This window comes from Apteryx mantelli, chromosome 2 (genome assembly GCF_036417845.1).
Source record: "Apteryx mantelli isolate bAptMan1 chromosome 2, bAptMan1.hap1, whole genome shotgun sequence".
NCBI lineage: Eukaryota > Metazoa > Chordata > Aves > Apterygiformes > Apterygidae > Apteryx > Apteryx mantelli.
The window spans coordinates 37,570,958-37,588,522 of NC_089979.1; the positions used below are offsets into that span (position 1 = coordinate 37,570,958).

Sequence of the window (17,565 nt, forward strand, 5' to 3'; positions counted from 1 at the left end):
TTAAACATTTTGAAGCTACCAGTCTCTGTGCGTTGTAAAATAGGAAATCACGTGAGGGAATTTGGGCTAGTATAGTGGTTTCCTTAAAGCAAAGGGTTTTAAGTGAGAACTACAAACAAATCTTTTATGAATAACCTCTATTGAAAAAAACAAACAAAAAACCACCCTGCTGTGTAGATCTAACATATTTCTTAATGCTACAGAGGTGTCATGTCCATGCAGGTAGTAGAGAATTTAAATGAAAATTTCAACAGTCTTGGCTAAATGAATGTTGATGTCTAGTCTGTCATGATGCTGTTTATGCTATCTGTATAGATCTGCAGAAGAGGTCACAAATTGACTGTTCCACACTTTTATGACCTGTTCTTCAGAACAAGATCACCTTGTCCTCTAGGAGACTACTTTGTGGTCTTGGGAGAATAGAAAGCTTTACTGGCAATATCAGTGTTTCTGTGTCTCTCTACCTGTGAACGGTGGTGTTTGGGTTGCCTGTTGGGAAGTTTCTGATGATGTTAACAGGAAGAAAACAGTTGACTATTTAAATGTGTAGTAAAACATAGAAATTTTTGCAGTTGGTGAACCAACTGCAGTTGGTGCAGTTGGTTTTACTCTAATATTTTGGTTTAATCTTAGTGATTTCAAATGTAGCTTTGTGCTCATTTTGGTGGCGAATCTGCATTTCCTGTGTTCTAATCTTACTTCATTGTGTTGTCAAGATGTCAGCCCGCTGTTTGCTTATCCTCTTGGCTGATTGCAGACATTTAGGTCTGTTGATACTTTTTAAATTGTATCTAGCCTGCAGATCTCCTATAAAAATGGTTGCACATTTATTGTTTTAAATTGTAATCTAATTTTATTTTTATCTTAACAAAGCCTGTAACTCATTATTTGGTGAAGTGGTGTTCACTTCCTTATGAAGACAGCACTTGGGAGCTAAAGCAAGACATCGACCAAGCTAAGATCGAAGAATTTGAGAAACTGATGTCTAGGGAGCCAGAAAGGGAGCGTGTGGTAAGAATTGGCTCTGTATAGTGGATTTTATTTGAAAATAGTAAAGTGATGTGGTCTTTCAGAAACCACTAATGGGATTTGCTGTATTTGAAACAGGAGCGACCTCCTGCCGATGACTGGAAGAAATCGGAGAGTTCCAGGGAGTATAAAAACAATAACAAACTCAGGGAATACCAGTTGGAGGGAGTAAACTGGCTTCTTTTCAATTGGTACAACACGTACGTAAAATACTGCTTACTGCTGAATCCTGCTTTGGAAAAGCTTTTATAATTTATATGAGATGTTAACCTTTTAAAAGTAGACTTTTAAATGTCTCCTTTTTTTTTTTCCTACTGTAGGAGAATAAACTAATTTTGGGTGGATAACATAGTGTTACATAAAACTTAAATATGTGGGATAGATATCTGACAAACGCTTTTGTATGTATATTTGTTCATGCATACCCCTAATGTCTTCCCCAACCTTGTGAACTTGAGATGGATATATCTATGTTCACTACATCACAAAGCATAACATTTATTTAAAATATCAAGAGATTATGTTGTCTTTAGAATATAAACTTACTGTTGTAGAAAATTCTGTTTTACTCAAATTAGCTTCTGAAGTACTTTTATTCTAAGTATTATATGGTAGGAATAAATCATTTAGGACTTTTTATTATTGCTTTCAGACGAAACTGCATTTTAGCAGATGAAATGGGGTTGGGAAAGACTATCCAGTCCATTACGTTTCTCTATGAGATATATTTGAAAGGAATCCATGGTCCTTTCTTGGTTATTGCACCATTGTCCACAATTCCCAACTGGGAAAGGGAGTTCCGCACCTGGACAGAGTTGAATGTGGTTGTGTATCATGGGAGTCAAGCAAGCCGACGGACCATTCAGTTGTATGAAATGTATTTCAAAGATCCACAGGTAAAAGCTCTTCATGACTTTTTTTTTGGGGGGGGGGGAGGGTGTATGTTTTACTGTCAATAATTAATCTTAGGTTACAAGCATTAATTAAGTTTTTAGTACTGATATAGTAGGCTTCAGCTAATAATGAAAGCATATGTATTAATAGAGAGAGAGGGGTTTTTGATAATTGCCATGAGGCCGCTTAGAAATGGAGGAGAACAGCCAAGAGTTGCTGGGATGGTGATGTGTGCAAGCATTTCATTATTTTGCATTCATGAGGAAAGCTGGCAGAAAAGATTCTTAATGATGAAAATACATTGGAACTAAGGTTAAAAATCGATCTTTGCCTACCATTCTGGAAAAGACCAGCATCAAACTTGTTGATGCTTCTTTATCAAATTGTGTAAGTTGAATACGTCTTGAGTCTGTGTTACTGCATTCATGTTGAAGAGTTCTTATGAGAGAAGGAGAACAACTATAGAAAAATAATTTGGGATAGAAACAGAAAAATATTTGGAAAACTGGAGCCGTAGGGAGCAACAAATCTCTATATTAAACACAGCTTTGCCCAGAATAAGTGAACAGGAGTAGGGGAAAAAATATGTGCACACGTTGAATGTTATTGCAAGATATAGCATAATCCTTTTCACTTAAAAAAAAAAAAAAAAAAGTTCAATCTGATATGATATATTGTGGAGTAATATTTCCAACTGGGCTTAAAGAAGTGATAGTGGTGAATTCATATATTTAGATTTTCTGTAAAGCATTTGATTTTATGCCACCAGATATTTTGATTAATAAACTAGAATGATATAAAATCAATATGGCACACATTAAGTGGATTTAAAACTGGCTGACTGATATTTCTTGATGTAATTTTAAATGAGGAATGATTTGCATTTCCAGTGTGGCTCTTTGGGGATTGGTTCTTGTCCATGAGCTATATAACACTTTTATCAATGACCTGAAAGAAAACATAAAATCATTACTGAGGAAGTTTTCAAATGACAGAAAGATGGGGAGAGTGGTAAATAATGGAGACAGTTCATGGATACAGAGTAAGCTGTACTGCTTAATAAACTGGATCCAAGCTAACAATAATCAGAATAACTAAATATAGGGCTCTCTGTGGACAAGGAGTGGACACCATTCTTACAGCAGGGAGAAGAGTGTTGTTCTGGGAAGGCCTTAAGACAAATGCAGATCCTTTTGTCATGACACACAACTGGTTAAATATGAGTTCACGCTGTGGCTAGTTAGAAGGGCTAGTGTGATGCATGTGTGTAGGAGGAAAGAAATCTTTATTAGGATTAGAAAATCATAACATTCTTCTGTCACTACTGTAGTGGGTAATCCAGTTCTGTACAGTTTTCATATCCATGCCTCAAAAAGAGAGTTGAAAAAACAGTCCTTAGAGCAAAGCTGTGAGGGTGGTTGCAAGACAGAAACTACCCCTTTTATAGGGAAAGAATTGAATATTATCTGTTTGGAAGATAATTGTGGCACAACTTGACATACCATCAGGGCAAATAGAAATAGAATCAGGTTCTTGAATCTAGTAGAAAAATATATAGGAACTTTTAGTGGCTAGAAGTTAGATCTGTTTGGCCTAGAAAATAACCATTTTCTCAGCAGTTTATCAAGGAAACTTTCAAATTGAAATCATATACCATTGTAAAAGATGTTTGTCGGGATAAGAGTTACTGCACTGAAGCCCAATGGCTTGTATTGCTAAAGAAGCTAAGTGTTATTATTATCCATGTGGCCATATAATACATAAATGAACCAAATTAATTGATCTGTGTTTTGTCTGTTTTTAAAATTATTTCTTATCAGAGAGGCATAATATTTTGTATTAAGTACTTGCATAAGCACAAGTTGCTATATTTGTTTCTGTTATACTGAAGTGCTTCCTATGTTTAAAATGTTTGTTTGTTTGTTTAAATGGTGCTTTCTCTCAGTATGTTCTTCCTCGTTGGATGTAGCAGTTGCATAGCTGTGAGACTTCCACAACAGCATGAAACTTAAGGGAACCTTTTCAGAAAAAGCCCACTTACTGTGCAGATACTTAGTGTTATTTTGGCAGTATCACTGTGTTGATCTAAAGGCTAATTGCTACAGAAAGACTTTTCTTTTTATTTCTTCTTCCTCTCTGCCACTATGTGTTCTTAACTCTTCTCTTGCAATGGCCATGGCCATCATTTGCTCCCATAGTGAGTAATGGCAAAACATTCATGGCACAGAAAAATCATTTTCTGCCAGTTTTGCTCCCTGAACTGGCTTGTGGTGAGAGTCAGGCAGTTCTCACAGTTGGGGATGAAGCAGGAATGGGTGAACTGTTTGTTTTGGTGGCAGCTGGATCTAGATGTATCATGAAATTGTACCGTGTTGTGTATTCCATTCTCTGCAAGGCTGAACTGTGAAATGCACAGTGGGAACGGGGTCAGGGGTAACAGCCTCTGTGTGTTCTGACACTAAATCCTTATGCAGTGTTCAACCTCACATCCTCCAAAGCACCATCAGTGGGCACAGGATGGGAGATAAGGGAAGGGAGAGAAAGAAAGCAGGCTTTGGAAGTATTATTTCTAGTCCCTTAGCCAAACACATCATCAACCCAGACACTGGCATCTTTGACAGTTTAGGTCTTAACATGAGAAGAAGCCTCTCAAGCTGAGCAGTTTCTCAAAAAGACAGTTCAATATTGTGAAACTCTGAGCGGCTTTGAAGGGCAATGATAAGAAACAACACGCTTAAGAAGCGCCTACCCCATCTCCAGTAGTGTGGTTTTCAGAGTCAACACCAGTGCAAGGTGTTGTGAAAACCTGGACAACAACCAGGCAAAAAACGTTTCTTCACTGGTGCAGTTTTGACACCAAGGGACACCCTGCTACCAGAAATGTTCCCCGAAAATCTCATATCTTGACAGTAATGTCTTGACAGTAATATCTGGCTCATGAAAAGATCACAGCATCTCAATGTGCTGGCCTTCCAAGTTACCTACTTAGTGTATCTTCATCTGCTGTTTGTTAGGTAACAGCTTTTTTTCCCTAAGAAGGTAAATGTTTCTGGAATATGCCACATTAAAGCACTGTTGAGTAGATCATAGCTTCTTGTGAAATACTGTTGACGTGCTTGCATAGATTTAATGGGGAGTTCATGAGATCAGATTTTCTGGTCATGGGATTAGGTCAGTAGCCAACTGTGATCCTCACAGTTTTGAGAGGATATTATATACAGGTCACTTATAAAAAGATAAAGCCTTGCACATATTTTGAAGAAAAAATTGTCACTTTACTGCAAAACATGTTTGTTTTGAAATTTATTCAATGTGCAACCCACAACATATTCAACATTTTCCAAGCAGGACTGGCTTTGGACTTGCATGAGGCCTGTCCTTACAGAGACAGTGTCCCTGTGCAGACCCAGTGCCACTTGAGATAGCAAGTTACTTTTTTTTTTTTTTTCTTTGAGCAGGATTAGGAAGAAATATGACAGAATATATCAGAAAGACGTTCATTTCATGATCTTCAGTGAACTTTATTCGGGATTTTTTTGAAACAGAATCTTAGTATCAGCATTGAAAAAGAAGATCCTCAACTAGCCATATAAGTAGTGAAGATGATGCCAAATATCAGCTAAATCATGCCGTTGAACTTTTCTTCACAAAAATTTACAAAACTGTCAGGGAAATGTATGCAAAGGCATATATTCTCCAATTATGAATTTGGAGATTTGCTTCTCTTCAGAACTATTTACTAGAATTGTAGGTGATTTGGGTACTTGCTGTCCATCAAGAAGAAATTACTGTTTATTGGGAGCAAAATATTTTAATATTCAGAAAATTGAAGCCTTAACATACTTTTGGCTTATTTGGTTGTTTGGGAGGATTGTCACAATTATACTAATGCTGTGATATTTTAATTTGAAAGAAAAAGCTAGTTCTCTTGACGAAGTCTTAAGTGGAATATTGTGGCAATACAATAATGTTTCACAGCATTAGTATAATCCATACATATTACAGCTGAAGTACTTGTATAGCATTTTTGTAATGAATATACAGTGATTATATGGTTCTTTTTACAGGATTGAAAAACATGGCTAGCATGAAGTAAACTTACACACTTGTATCCTTTATTGAGCCAGTGATACTGACTTAATTTACTTAAAGTATCTTGCCCATTGTTCTTGTTTTTTAAAAAGTGCATTTTGAAGATGAAACAAATCTTCTTCCTTTCTTTACCAGCAATTTCACTTCAGTTTTTACCGTTCTTTTTAGGGTCGTGTGATAAAAGGGTCCTACAAGTTTCACGCCATTATCACAACATTTGAAATGATTTTGACCGACTGCCCAGAGCTGCGTAACATTCCATGGCGTTGTGTGGTAATCGATGAGGCCCACCGGCTGAAAAACAGGAACTGTAAGCTTTTGGAAGGACTCAAGATGATGGATCTGGTCAGTGTGTACACTGTCTACATTTTCATTTTCTATATTTATCTTAGTCCTGATTTACAGCTTCATCAAAAATGAAAGTTTTTCTTCTCAAGCATCAAATGCTAAGAAGAATGAGAGAATGCAGCTGAGAGTCTTTAATATATCTGGAAGCATATTCATACCTTGAATTTTGGAGTGCTGATGTCTCTTTGTTCATTTAAAAGTAGAATTATATGGATTCTGTTAAAAGAGTCCAGAGAAATAATTCTTTTTCCCCTCTCTCTGTTCTAATAGAAATAATTCTTTTTCCCCTCTCTCTGTTCTAATTTTACTTGTTTTTTAAATCATTTATCCTCCATATTCCTATCTTTACATTTATTTAAAAATATACTTAATAATGTTGTTAAGTGACCAAATACTGGTGTGAGACTTAAACTGCTCTGAATTAACGTTAACCCTAATGTTAGTTTGTTGTGTAGCTGTAAGGAAGTTCTGTTAGATGGGCTAGGGAAGAGAATAAAGGAAGGGGATAAAAAGGAAGAGAAAAGTGAGTTGCTTTCTGATGGCTGTATAAATATATAATACTATATGCACAAAATATGCAATATTAAGCATACAGGGAAAATTAAGAAGATGTTTTTATGAAGGTATTTATTATTAAAAAGGCAAAACAAGTTCTGCTTTTTGTCCCAAGATTCTTTAAAAAAAAAAAAAAAAAAAAAAAGCGAGAGTCATACTAAATTAACATGTGGAACTCAAACCCTCCTATTCATAATAATAGAGGCATAAACATTAGTTTACACAAGCATATGTGACCTATAGGTCGCCTTTAGTTTCTGTTTCCCTCTCTGTTAAATAATACTTTTTTCAAAGTAGTCTTGAGGCTTAATGAATGAAAGTTTGTAAAAATGCTGTATACAATTTATTATTTAGTATGGTTGCTAACAGAGGAAAGATGAGCTTATAGTGATGGCTATAGACAGAGATGTGGGACTTCTCACTTTAGTTCTTGTTCTACTACTAAATTCATGTTTGACCTCGGGCAAGTCACTTAACCTCTCTGGGCTCCTTGTATCATAAGGAAACAATATTCTTCCTTCTTTTCTGTGAGTTTATATGGTAAAGTCTTCTGGAAAGAAATTTGTTTTATTTTTCTGGTGACTAACAGAACAGGACCTCATGTTTTAATGGGCTTCTTGGAAATGATCTTATTAATCCCTACTTTTTCCATTTGCTAATCCATGAAAAATAGGCAAAACTTGTTTTAAGAGAAATTGAAATTTTAAACACACTTTTAGAGATTACTTGTGAAGATTTTAAAGCAATATGTAATATTTCCTCTTGTTTCTGCAATCTCATGCTTTGTTGTATGTAGATAGAGAGTAGGACTCTGCTTCAGGTTTCCTGTGTTAGAATTTTACATCTGCCCTGAAGAGATTCGTGTACTGAGACCTACTAGAGGTAGAGTTAATGAGTGGGGGTTATACTGGAAGTGATGGGGTAAACGCAGCTGTTAGCTTCTCATTTAAAGTACGTTGTATTTGTGAAGGTGCTGGGTCATTACAGGTCAGTAAAATCTCTTCTTGTCCTCTTTTTGGAGGACTTTTTGAAGACGCTTAGGTGTTGAAGTGTTTTCTAGGTGGTCTCTGAAGGCAGGCCAGAATATTAGCTACAAATGTCTTAAAAAGAGCGGTATGTAAGTAGTTGGGGGGAGGAGGGGAAGCAAACACAAGGATACATAGGAAAAATATTAGAATTTTGTGCATTTCACTGTTGAAAATAAATCTAGGCAGATTACTAGACAACTCTCTCTTAACTTTTCAGGAACACAAAGTGCTGCTTACTGGAACACCTTTGCAAAATACAGTGGAAGAGCTATTTAGCTTGCTTCACTTTTTGGAACCAGGTCGGTTCCCATCAGAAACCACATTCATGCAAGAATTTGGTGATCTGAAAACTGAAGAACAGGTAAACTGCTCCTGCACATTTTCTTTTCTATGTAGGTATTGTGAATTTAACCATTTTATTGTATCCGAGTTTTATTACTTGTTTTTACAAGTAATAAAAGTAAAAGAGAACATAGATTCTTTTTCGAAGACCACAGTGTTTTTCTTCTCTGTATTTTGTTTGTCTTTGTTTTGTTGGGGTTTTTGCCTTTGACCAAAAGTCATTTTGTCTTGTCACCGTTTTTGCTCCTTCGTTAATTAGTCATGCAGAAATGAGGAAAGTTCCCCTTATTAAAATGTGGTGTTTGAAGATTGGAGGGAGGGTGTTCTCATAATGCTAGATGAAAACACTTTTTAAATTCTTTTTTTTTTTTTTTTTTACCCTAAGAGAATTAAATTATCAGGTGACATTCTTCCATAAGTATCGGTATAGGAATGAGGGGACTGTCCTCTGTAAGTTCTGTGGAGTTAATATTGGGAGTTTTATTGCTGTCTTCTGAGGAAGCAAGGACATATTTGAAGCCTAGTTAGCAAGAGGCAGCCAAAGAGAGAGGTGGTTTTTTGAGTGACTCAGTAATAGTTTTATCAGGCTGTCCCATGAAAGAAATGCGTAAATCAAAATAAAATGAAAAACCCTTCATGCAACAAAATGTTTTAGATCTCAGACGTAAAAGCCACTGATGAATATATAAAACTTAATTTCTTCTGATAGATAGGAAAATGATTTTTAAAAGTTGATAGGTAACAGTCAAACACCTTGAAGTTAGGAATTAACTCAAACATGGTGTCTTGATTTAGGCACTTTAATTTAGTCCTTTGCACCCTATGATAATCTAACTTCAGGGAAGCATGCCTTTTTGCAGGCAATTCTATCTTGGTTATGTCTGAAAATTCCAATTTCTTGTATTTCTGACTTTTGAGTGCTTGCATTTGTGATCTTAACTTTTTGAGAGCAACTCTTTTATATGTAATGATGTAAATTAAAAAAAAAAAAAACAGCCCCTCCCCCCAATGGCCCTCATCCCCCCACACCACCACCCCTTCTGGAAAATCATAGTATGTCCTGGGGAAATTGCAGGATATGTTTCTACAGATTGTTCAGGCAGTTGTATGTCAGTCTGCCTGGACTCTGACCTGATTGGCAGTGAGCCAACTCTGATCCAGGAGCCATGTAGTCATGTTAATAAAGTGTTTGAGCTGAAGTTAATATATCCTAACTCTCAGCATAGCTTTTGTCTGGCCAGCTCAAAATGTCAGCAGGACAGAACTGGAAAGTTTTGAAGCCATACATGCAGGTATAACTAAAATAATGCCATCAGCCAACAGCTTTTGGAGGAAGTGCTTTTTGTGTGGATGCACCATTAGATGCTTGGGAATTCTGATTTGTCTTTAAAATGATGGGAGAGATTACACGTTAGTGACTTGGATCTTCTCCTCTGTTCCTTGCAATCCTATTCCACGTATGGTTTTTTTTTCATTCCTTACCCTCTTTACTAATTTATCTCCTTTCTCTTGAAGTTGCTTTATTACTACGGGAATGATAAGAATGCAGGACAAAGTGTCTTTGCTCTTGGTTCTGCTATACAGCAGCCTAGCAGGAGGAGATGACCAGTTTCAGGGCAAATAATTGTCAGCTCTTCAACTTTGAGCTGCTGCATGCTTTGAGAGGCAGAACCTAAAAAAATGTAAATGCCAATCTCTATTAAAAACAAACAAACACAGTTACATGTTTGAGCTTTTTTTATTTAAGAGACTTTTCAAAAACTTGACAAAATTAAGCTAATTTTATGGAATGAAAGCAAGCATCTTTAAAGTATATGCTGAAAAACCTGGAAACTTGAAAATTTCTTGGCAATGTTTGGAAAATTTTCCAAAGTAAAATGTTTTCTTTTTGAGAACAGGGCTAAAAAATTTTAATACTTCAGTGGATCTCAAAACTAAGGAAAAAAGAAAAGAGCTCTAGAAGCAGATGAAGGGGAAAAATAGCATAAATCACTGTTTTTTAGCAGATAGAAGTTAACTGCAAGACTTAATCTTATAGTCAGATTTGCTCATCTAACTAGCTTCAGTCTCTAGGTCATTGAGGAAAGATCTTGCAAATGCTGTCCACCTGTTATCTGTGGTAGAAAATTTTGAGGGATTTTAGAATTAAGAAAACTGGAAAAAAAAATAGAAAATAGAAAAAAAGTATTTGAAGCCTTACAGTGGTAATTCAGTTATTTATTAACGTATTTTTCCTAGGTGCAAAAACTCCAAGCTATTTTGAAGCCGATGATGCTGAGACGTCTCAAGGAGGATGTAGAAAAGAATCTGGCCCCCAAAGAAGAAACTATCATTGAAGTTGAGCTGACAAATATTCAGAAGAAATACTATCGTGCTATTCTTGAAAAGAATTTCACATTTCTTTCCAAGGGTGGAGGTCAGGCAAATGTGCCTAATCTTTTAAACACTATGATGGAACTAAGAAAATGCTGCAATCATCCTTACCTTATTAATGGTAGGCCTTCTATTTTTTTCCTCATCTGAAAAATGGTTGTATGAAGGTTCAGCATGTTAGAAATTCTATTCTGGTCTCTCTAGAGAGAAAGTCATTTGTTCTTCTTTTCATAAAATTCATATGATAAAAGCAGTGTAGATGACTGTGTGAATATATTGCAAGTCTTTTGAAAATTTTTTGAGAAGTAGAATAGTAACATAACCTTTTAGGTTCTCCTAGGTTTGGATATCTACTAGTTAAGACTGTATTGGTTTTGAAAACATATGTGCTGCTTTTTTTCCCAAGGTTTTCTAGCCCAGAGAGAGAGATATACTAGTATTAACAAGTTTTTCTTTTATTTCCAACAAAAAAAAACCTTCAGTTGTTGTAGTGCAGGATGTTGGATGCTAGCGTAAAAAGAGGCCATTTTTTCCTTCACAGCTATAGTTAGCTACTTCTTATTTTTTTAGCCATAGAGTATTATTAATTTTTTTTCTTGCTGTATTTTTTTAAATGGGGAAAAAATGCTTAAACTGATTCACCAAATGATGTCTGGTTATATTCGATGCACAAGTAATTATTCTAAAGACATGACAGTTACTCCAAAGTACTTGAACCTGACCATGTTGGAGGGCTGCGTTCCAGCACAGACGAGCTTACAGTAAAGTAGCTTTTGTGGTTCTGGTAGGGTTTTTTTGTTTGTGGGCTCTGTGTTTTGTTTTAAGTTAATCCGTTATATAAATGAGTATCAGAAAATAGTTCAGGTTGTTCAGGTTATAAGCTTCTGAAATTGATGCTTTTTATGTACCTTGGTTTTCAACAAATTTTAATCTATCTTTTTATTTTCCTTATTTCATGTTTGCTACAAAGGAAGAAAGTGAATGTTTTGCTGCTAGTTTGTTTTGTCAAATAGAGTTCAGAAGTAGGGCTTGCAGTGTTGCCTTAAATCAGTGATTTTTTATTTTATTTTTTTCTCTCCTTACAAATCTTGTATCATTTAGTGTCTGTAAGACTGCTGAAGTCCAAGTAGCTGTATAGGAAATTTCAAGTATTTTTGGATGACTGTTTCTTAGCCATAGCTTTTTGTTGGGGAAGGAAATCTAGCAGATATGAACCTAAGTGCTTTTTTAACTTTCCCTTTTTATTTGGGGGGAAAAGGGGAGAAGGGAGATCTCCTGAGAGCTTTTGGCTTTATAACATTTTTGTGACTTGCATCAACATGGTGGGTGGGTCAAGCCTTCGGATTTGATGGGAGGGAAAAATAAATAAATCCTCACTATTATTATTATGGAGGATGGACCTTAGCAAATAAGACCTTTGTAATTCTAGGACAGAAAATACTCTGATGTCCTGTAATTGTCCGAACCTCAGGTTTTATCCTGTTGATCAATAATTAACATCTTTGTGCTTAAAGTGATGACACAAGGTTATTGTAATTCTGTCAAGAGATCTTGCAGTGGCAACACATAACGTTGCATAGTGCTCTGCTGAAGCATGATATTTTGCTATAGCAAGTTCTCAAGACTTTAGTGCTTTATAAAGGTCTCTCTGAATCCCTCTCATTTTCTTTTACACTTACAGGTTGTGTGAGCAAGCACTAACACATGTGTGTTAGAATATACCTTTTCAATCCAAGTAGAACATTATATGTTTTGTATTGAATAAAAGTTGCAAACAAATTTCAAGGAAGTCTTTTAGATCATGTTCAGTTAAGAAGTGTACAAGGTTATAAGATGGAAGTAGTATGGTAGGAATTGAATAATTTGGGGGGTGGGGAGCGTTCTTGATGGGCAGATCTGTTCTGGGGGTGTCGGAGAAGGCTGGCTTGCAGAAACTGGTTTTGAGTAGGCTTCTGGAGGGAGTGACTGCATTTGGCGTCTCTGAGCAAGCTGGACAAAGCATTGTCTGTTGTTTTTCTCAGAGCTGGAGTCCTCGGTTTTCCCTAGCAACCATTCTCAAGTATTTCTAGATTGTACCTCTCTCCCTGACTCGGAGGGCCAGCAGTGGGGAGTTGCGCTGTACTTACCCCTGTTGGGGTGTTGGACACTGGAAGGGTTTCATACCCTCTCGTGAGCCCTAGAGCTCCCACTTAATTAGGAGTGGGAGTTTTCCTGGTGGACCGACCACACATTCAGACATCTTCCATTCATCTGCTAATAAAAATTGGATAGGATAGGAACCAGTGTTACAGGCATGGTTACTACATCAGGTATCTTTTGGGTAACAGGATACTCAATGTTCATCACTTAATTGCAACCAAAGTAGAGATGAAAAAGACAGGGCAGTCTTTTACAGGGTTTAGCTAGCATTATTGAAAGAAGAGCAAGCTTTTGGAGGTCATGATCTGTTATGGAAGAGGGTCTTGCTGAGACCAAACTCTGATACTGAGAATTCATCTTTTATTAGGTCTGTTTGTAGGTTTGTTGTGGCATGGTTGATTTAGGTAGTTTGCTTCTGCAGATGCTGAGTTTGCATGTTGGTTTACTTTATAGTAGCTTAAATTTGGTTGTCGCAGTTGGGTAAGAAATAAGTGATGTAACCAAGGAAGATCACTGTAGTACTACATATGAGCTATTTGAAAGCCTGCTGTATACTGAAATTGTCTAAGCTCAGTAGAGGAGCGGTAATGCTTGGAGTAGATAGATCTTTATGGGGAACAATTCAGGGTAAAACTACCAACAAGTATGGCCACGTCCGAATCCTTTCAGTTCTATTAAATCTCATAGTGCCAGGGTTGTGAGTAATGCGAAGCTGTCAGACAGGCTGCTTAGGGTGGTAGCTAGTTGAGGCACCACGTTACAGTAGGCACTGAACCAGCGATCACACAGCGAGGAGGATGTGTTTGCCTGTTTGTTTACAGGCATCTGCTTAGAACTGGAAAATGAGAAAGATGCTCAGCAGAAGCCTGGCAAGAAGCTTTTTTGTTTTGTTTTGGGTGTTCTTTCTTCTCCCCTTGCCTTTTCTTATGTTTCTCAAAAGCAATGTTAAAGCTGCGCATTACGCTATTCAGAAATACTTTATAAAATGCACTTTGTTTAAAAAAAAAAAATAAAGGAACTGAAAAAGATACCTCAAAAGTGGGTTTTTTTGGATGTGAAATCTTAAAATGATGGTGTCTAGCCTTTTACGTAGCCCAGAATAGCCATCTGATAATGCTTTCAATAGTCTGTTTGTAGAAGTGACATTAAAAATGGGATAAAAGCATAAGAGAGATTGAAGAACAGGGACAAAACTTGAACTTGAGCTGCAGTCTTCAGGTGATGGCAGTACAATGAAATGTTTGCTGCTACCCATTTAACTTGAATGTGGTTAATTGAAGCTCTGAACATTTTTTTTCTGGAAACTCTTAGCATATATTAGGTAAAAGGAGTGGCAAGAAAGAACTTTTAATTAAGTCTAGAAAGAATATACACATTGGATAGCTTTATCAGACTAAACAAAGAAATGCATTCAGTGGGAAAAGAAAGCTAAATAGAAGGTAAAATAATAATTTCACTGCTACTTATTTTTTCACTGGAATTAGTTTTTTATTGTTTGGATTTTGTCTCTGTAGTTAATAGAGGAAGGAGGTGGTCTAAGTCATCCTCATGTTTAAGCCTGGTTTTAGGGGCACAGAAATCAAATGTGATTTTTTTGTATTATCCTGTGGAAACAAGATATTTTTCTTTTACGTTGGTTTAGAAAAGGACATAAAATCCATTTGATCTGTTAGAATATAGTTTACTTTTTCAACTTCTTTTTTAATTTCTCATTCAATTGTGTGCATCAACTGGTTGTATGAATTCTTTTAGAAAAGGTTTTACACTCTTAAACAAAAAACTGAACGAAAGCTCAAAATTATTTGTTATTTATGCTGTTCGTGTGTATTTGTTTGCTTTAAATTTAAGCTTAATGTTTTTATAAATGTTTATTCACATAATGCTGAAAACATTCCTGTAGTTTCTATAGGATATCGAAGGCAAGCTCATTGTTTATTAATAAAAACCTTTGCAGCGTTCATGTATTGCTGTCCAATCTTTGCAGGTGCTGAAGAGAAAATTTTGGAGGAGTTTAAAGAAACACACAATGCCGACTCTCCAGATTTTCAGCTCCAGGCAATGATCCAGGCTGCTGGCAAGCTAGTACTGATTGACAAGCTGCTGCCAAAACTGAAGGCTGGTGGCCACAGGGTGCTTATCTTTTCCCAGATGGTGCGCTGCTTGGACATACTGGAAGACTACCTCATTCAAAGACGGTGAGAGCAACAATAAAATACAATTCTAAATAAACTGTGCTTTCCTCAGTGGCCACAGTATTTAACCTGTGAGTGATTCATATTGTAAAGGGATGAAATTCAAACACCTCACAGTATTTTCTGTAGTGACCTGACTTAAGGGAAAAGCATACCTGTAAATTGCAAGTACTGAGGTTTTTCTATTGGAGGAGTACAAAGTAACCTCTCATGGAGAGTCTTAATGGGACCTCTTAGTTTACTGCTTGATTAAATTTTTCAGTTGCTGTAGAGTACTCAGCCCAAGCTTGAACGTTTATTTCATTCCTTGGAGTGAAAGCTTGCTCTCTACTGAAAGCTGCAAAGCAAGAGAGAACGTAGTGCATTCTCCACTGTTGAAGCTAGATGCTGCAGGAACAGTCACTCAGATTGTTGCAGTTCTCCTGACGCTGTAGTGGCAGTACACGATTTCCCTTTTTTAATTTATGTTAATTTTTAATTTATGTTATTGCAAAGATACAATGTAAAAACATTTGCAGTAAAATTCTTCTTATAATGCATCTTTATTTCAGGTACCCGTACGAACGAATTGATGGCCGAGTAAGAGGCAACTTGCGTCAGGCAGCTATTGACAGGTTTTCCAGACCTGATTCTGATAGGTTTGTTTTCCTGTTGTGTACAAGGGCCGGAGGTTTGGGCATTAATCTTACTGCTGCTGATACCTGCATCATTTTTGATTCAGACTGGAACCCCCAAAATGACCTCCAGGTAATATTACAAGGGACGATTCTATCGAAAATTTTTCTCTGCCTTTTTGCTTTGTAATTTTCTTCCCCTGGAAGGGAAATTCTGTTGTCACTTTCTTAAAAATGTAGAGTTTATAATTTATATTGAAAACAAGAACTTCTAAAATAAATTCTCATGTTGATGTTTTCTTTTGTCATGTGTAACTGAACACCTGTCTTTTTTCCATCAGGCTCAAGCACGATGTCACAGGATAGGACAGAGCAAATCAGTGAAAATTTACAGGTTGATAACACGAAATTCTTACGAAAGGGAAATGTTTGACAAAGCTAGCTTAAAGCTTGGCCTTGATAAAGCCGTGCTACAATCTATGAGCGGAAGAGAGAATGCTACAAATGGGGTGAGAATTAATATATTAAGGTGCATGACTTCCAAAAGATATGAATGTGCTACACTTCTCTTGCTTGTATTTTTGCTGGAGAGCAGTGGTTTCAGATAGAGTATGGCATGCATTTTAAAGTAGGGTTAATTAAGGGCAAGGCTACATAAACTAGCTCAGCCTATCTAATGGCTCACTTATTACCAAAAGGGGGCAGGTGGAGTCTTGTCCCCTCAGCCCTCCTTCCCATTCTCATTTCACCCTTTACATTGTGTTGGTCCTGGCCCTTTTGGGACTTTTCTTGCAGTCCAAGTTTTTATTTTAGTCATTTTGTTTTTTTCTTTAGTTCTTATCAGGTTAGTAAGTTGAATCTGCTCGCAGAAGGGATCTAGCAGTCATCAGAGCTAAATTGAGGGAATTCAGTGGCAATGAATTATTAAATCGTACAAACCACACGTATAACTTCACCCTAAGAATTTAGTTGTCAGTGTTCTCCTTTTAAAGGTGACTTCAGCATGAATGTTTGATTGACCAGCAAAGCATTATTTAGAAGTTTACTTCTTAAAATGCTCAGTCTGATGATGCTGTGAGATATAAACATTGACTAATGTCAAAAAATCCTCTCTTACATGTTACAGGTGCAACAGCTTTCCAAAAAAGAAATAGAAGATCTGCTTCGAAAGGGGGCATATGGTGCTCTGATGGATGAGGAAGACGAAGGGTCTAAGTTTTGTGAAGAGGATATTGATCAGATTCTCTTAAGACGAACACACACAATTACTATTGAGTCTGAAGGAAAAGGCTCAACATTTGCTAAGGTGTGCATTGACTTTCAGAGAAAAATTGATAAAATGTGATCAGATAGCATGCAGTTAAGAAATCAATGTGTGTGTTTTCACATTTACTAGGCTAGTTTTGTTGCATCTGGGAACAGGACAGACATTTCCTTGGACGACCCTAATTTTTGGCAGAAGTGGGCTAAGAAGGCTGAATTGGATATTGATGCTTTAAATGGAAGGGTAAGAGCTTTATCACAGTTTCCAGCTCATTTAAATGAGGATTTCTCCCTCCTAAATTTTGATGTTTTTACTTTCATTTTAGAATAACCTAGTTATTGATACACCAAGAGTAAGAAAGCAGACCAGACTCTACAGTGCAGTCAAAGAGGACGAACTGATGGAGTTTTCAGACTTGGAAAGTGATTCTGAAGAAAAGCCTAGCACAAAGCCTCGTAGGCCTCAAGACAAATCACAGGGTTATGCAAGAAGTGAATGTTTCAGGGTAGAGAAGAACTTGTTGGTTTATGGGTAAGGATATACAGATTAAGTTGTGGGTTGTGGGTAAAGAACTGAAAATATGGAAATCATATGTAGTAAATTATTCTTCCTTCTCTTTGACACATTGAGATAATCTCTGACTGCATAACCTTTACCTCATTGCAATGTATACATGCCAGTGAGATTAAGTTCCT

General features: G+C 36.6%; 1 protein-coding gene across 1 annotated transcript in view; it reads left to right on the plus strand.

The window, feature by feature from the left end:
• The window catches only part of CHD7 (chromodomain helicase DNA binding protein 7), a 132,978-nt gene that overhangs the window by 97,731 nt on the left and 17,682 nt on the right, over positions 1–17,565 (plus strand). Inside the window, exons 10-21 of the mRNA XM_067290491.1 lie at positions 874–1,011; positions 1,108–1,229; positions 1,682–1,925; positions 6,184–6,360; positions 8,164–8,307; positions 10,527–10,782; positions 14,785–14,995; positions 15,544–15,739; positions 15,948–16,115; positions 16,733–16,912; positions 17,003–17,113; positions 17,196–17,401. Of these exons, the coding sequence (XP_067146592.1) occupies positions 874–1,011; positions 1,108–1,229; positions 1,682–1,925; positions 6,184–6,360; positions 8,164–8,307; positions 10,527–10,782; positions 14,785–14,995; positions 15,544–15,739; positions 15,948–16,115; positions 16,733–16,912; positions 17,003–17,113; positions 17,196–17,401 (2,153 nt within the window). The remainder of the gene's footprint in view (positions 1–873; positions 1,012–1,107; positions 1,230–1,681; positions 1,926–6,183; positions 6,361–8,163; positions 8,308–10,526; positions 10,783–14,784; positions 14,996–15,543; positions 15,740–15,947; positions 16,116–16,732; positions 16,913–17,002; positions 17,114–17,195; positions 17,402–17,565) is intronic.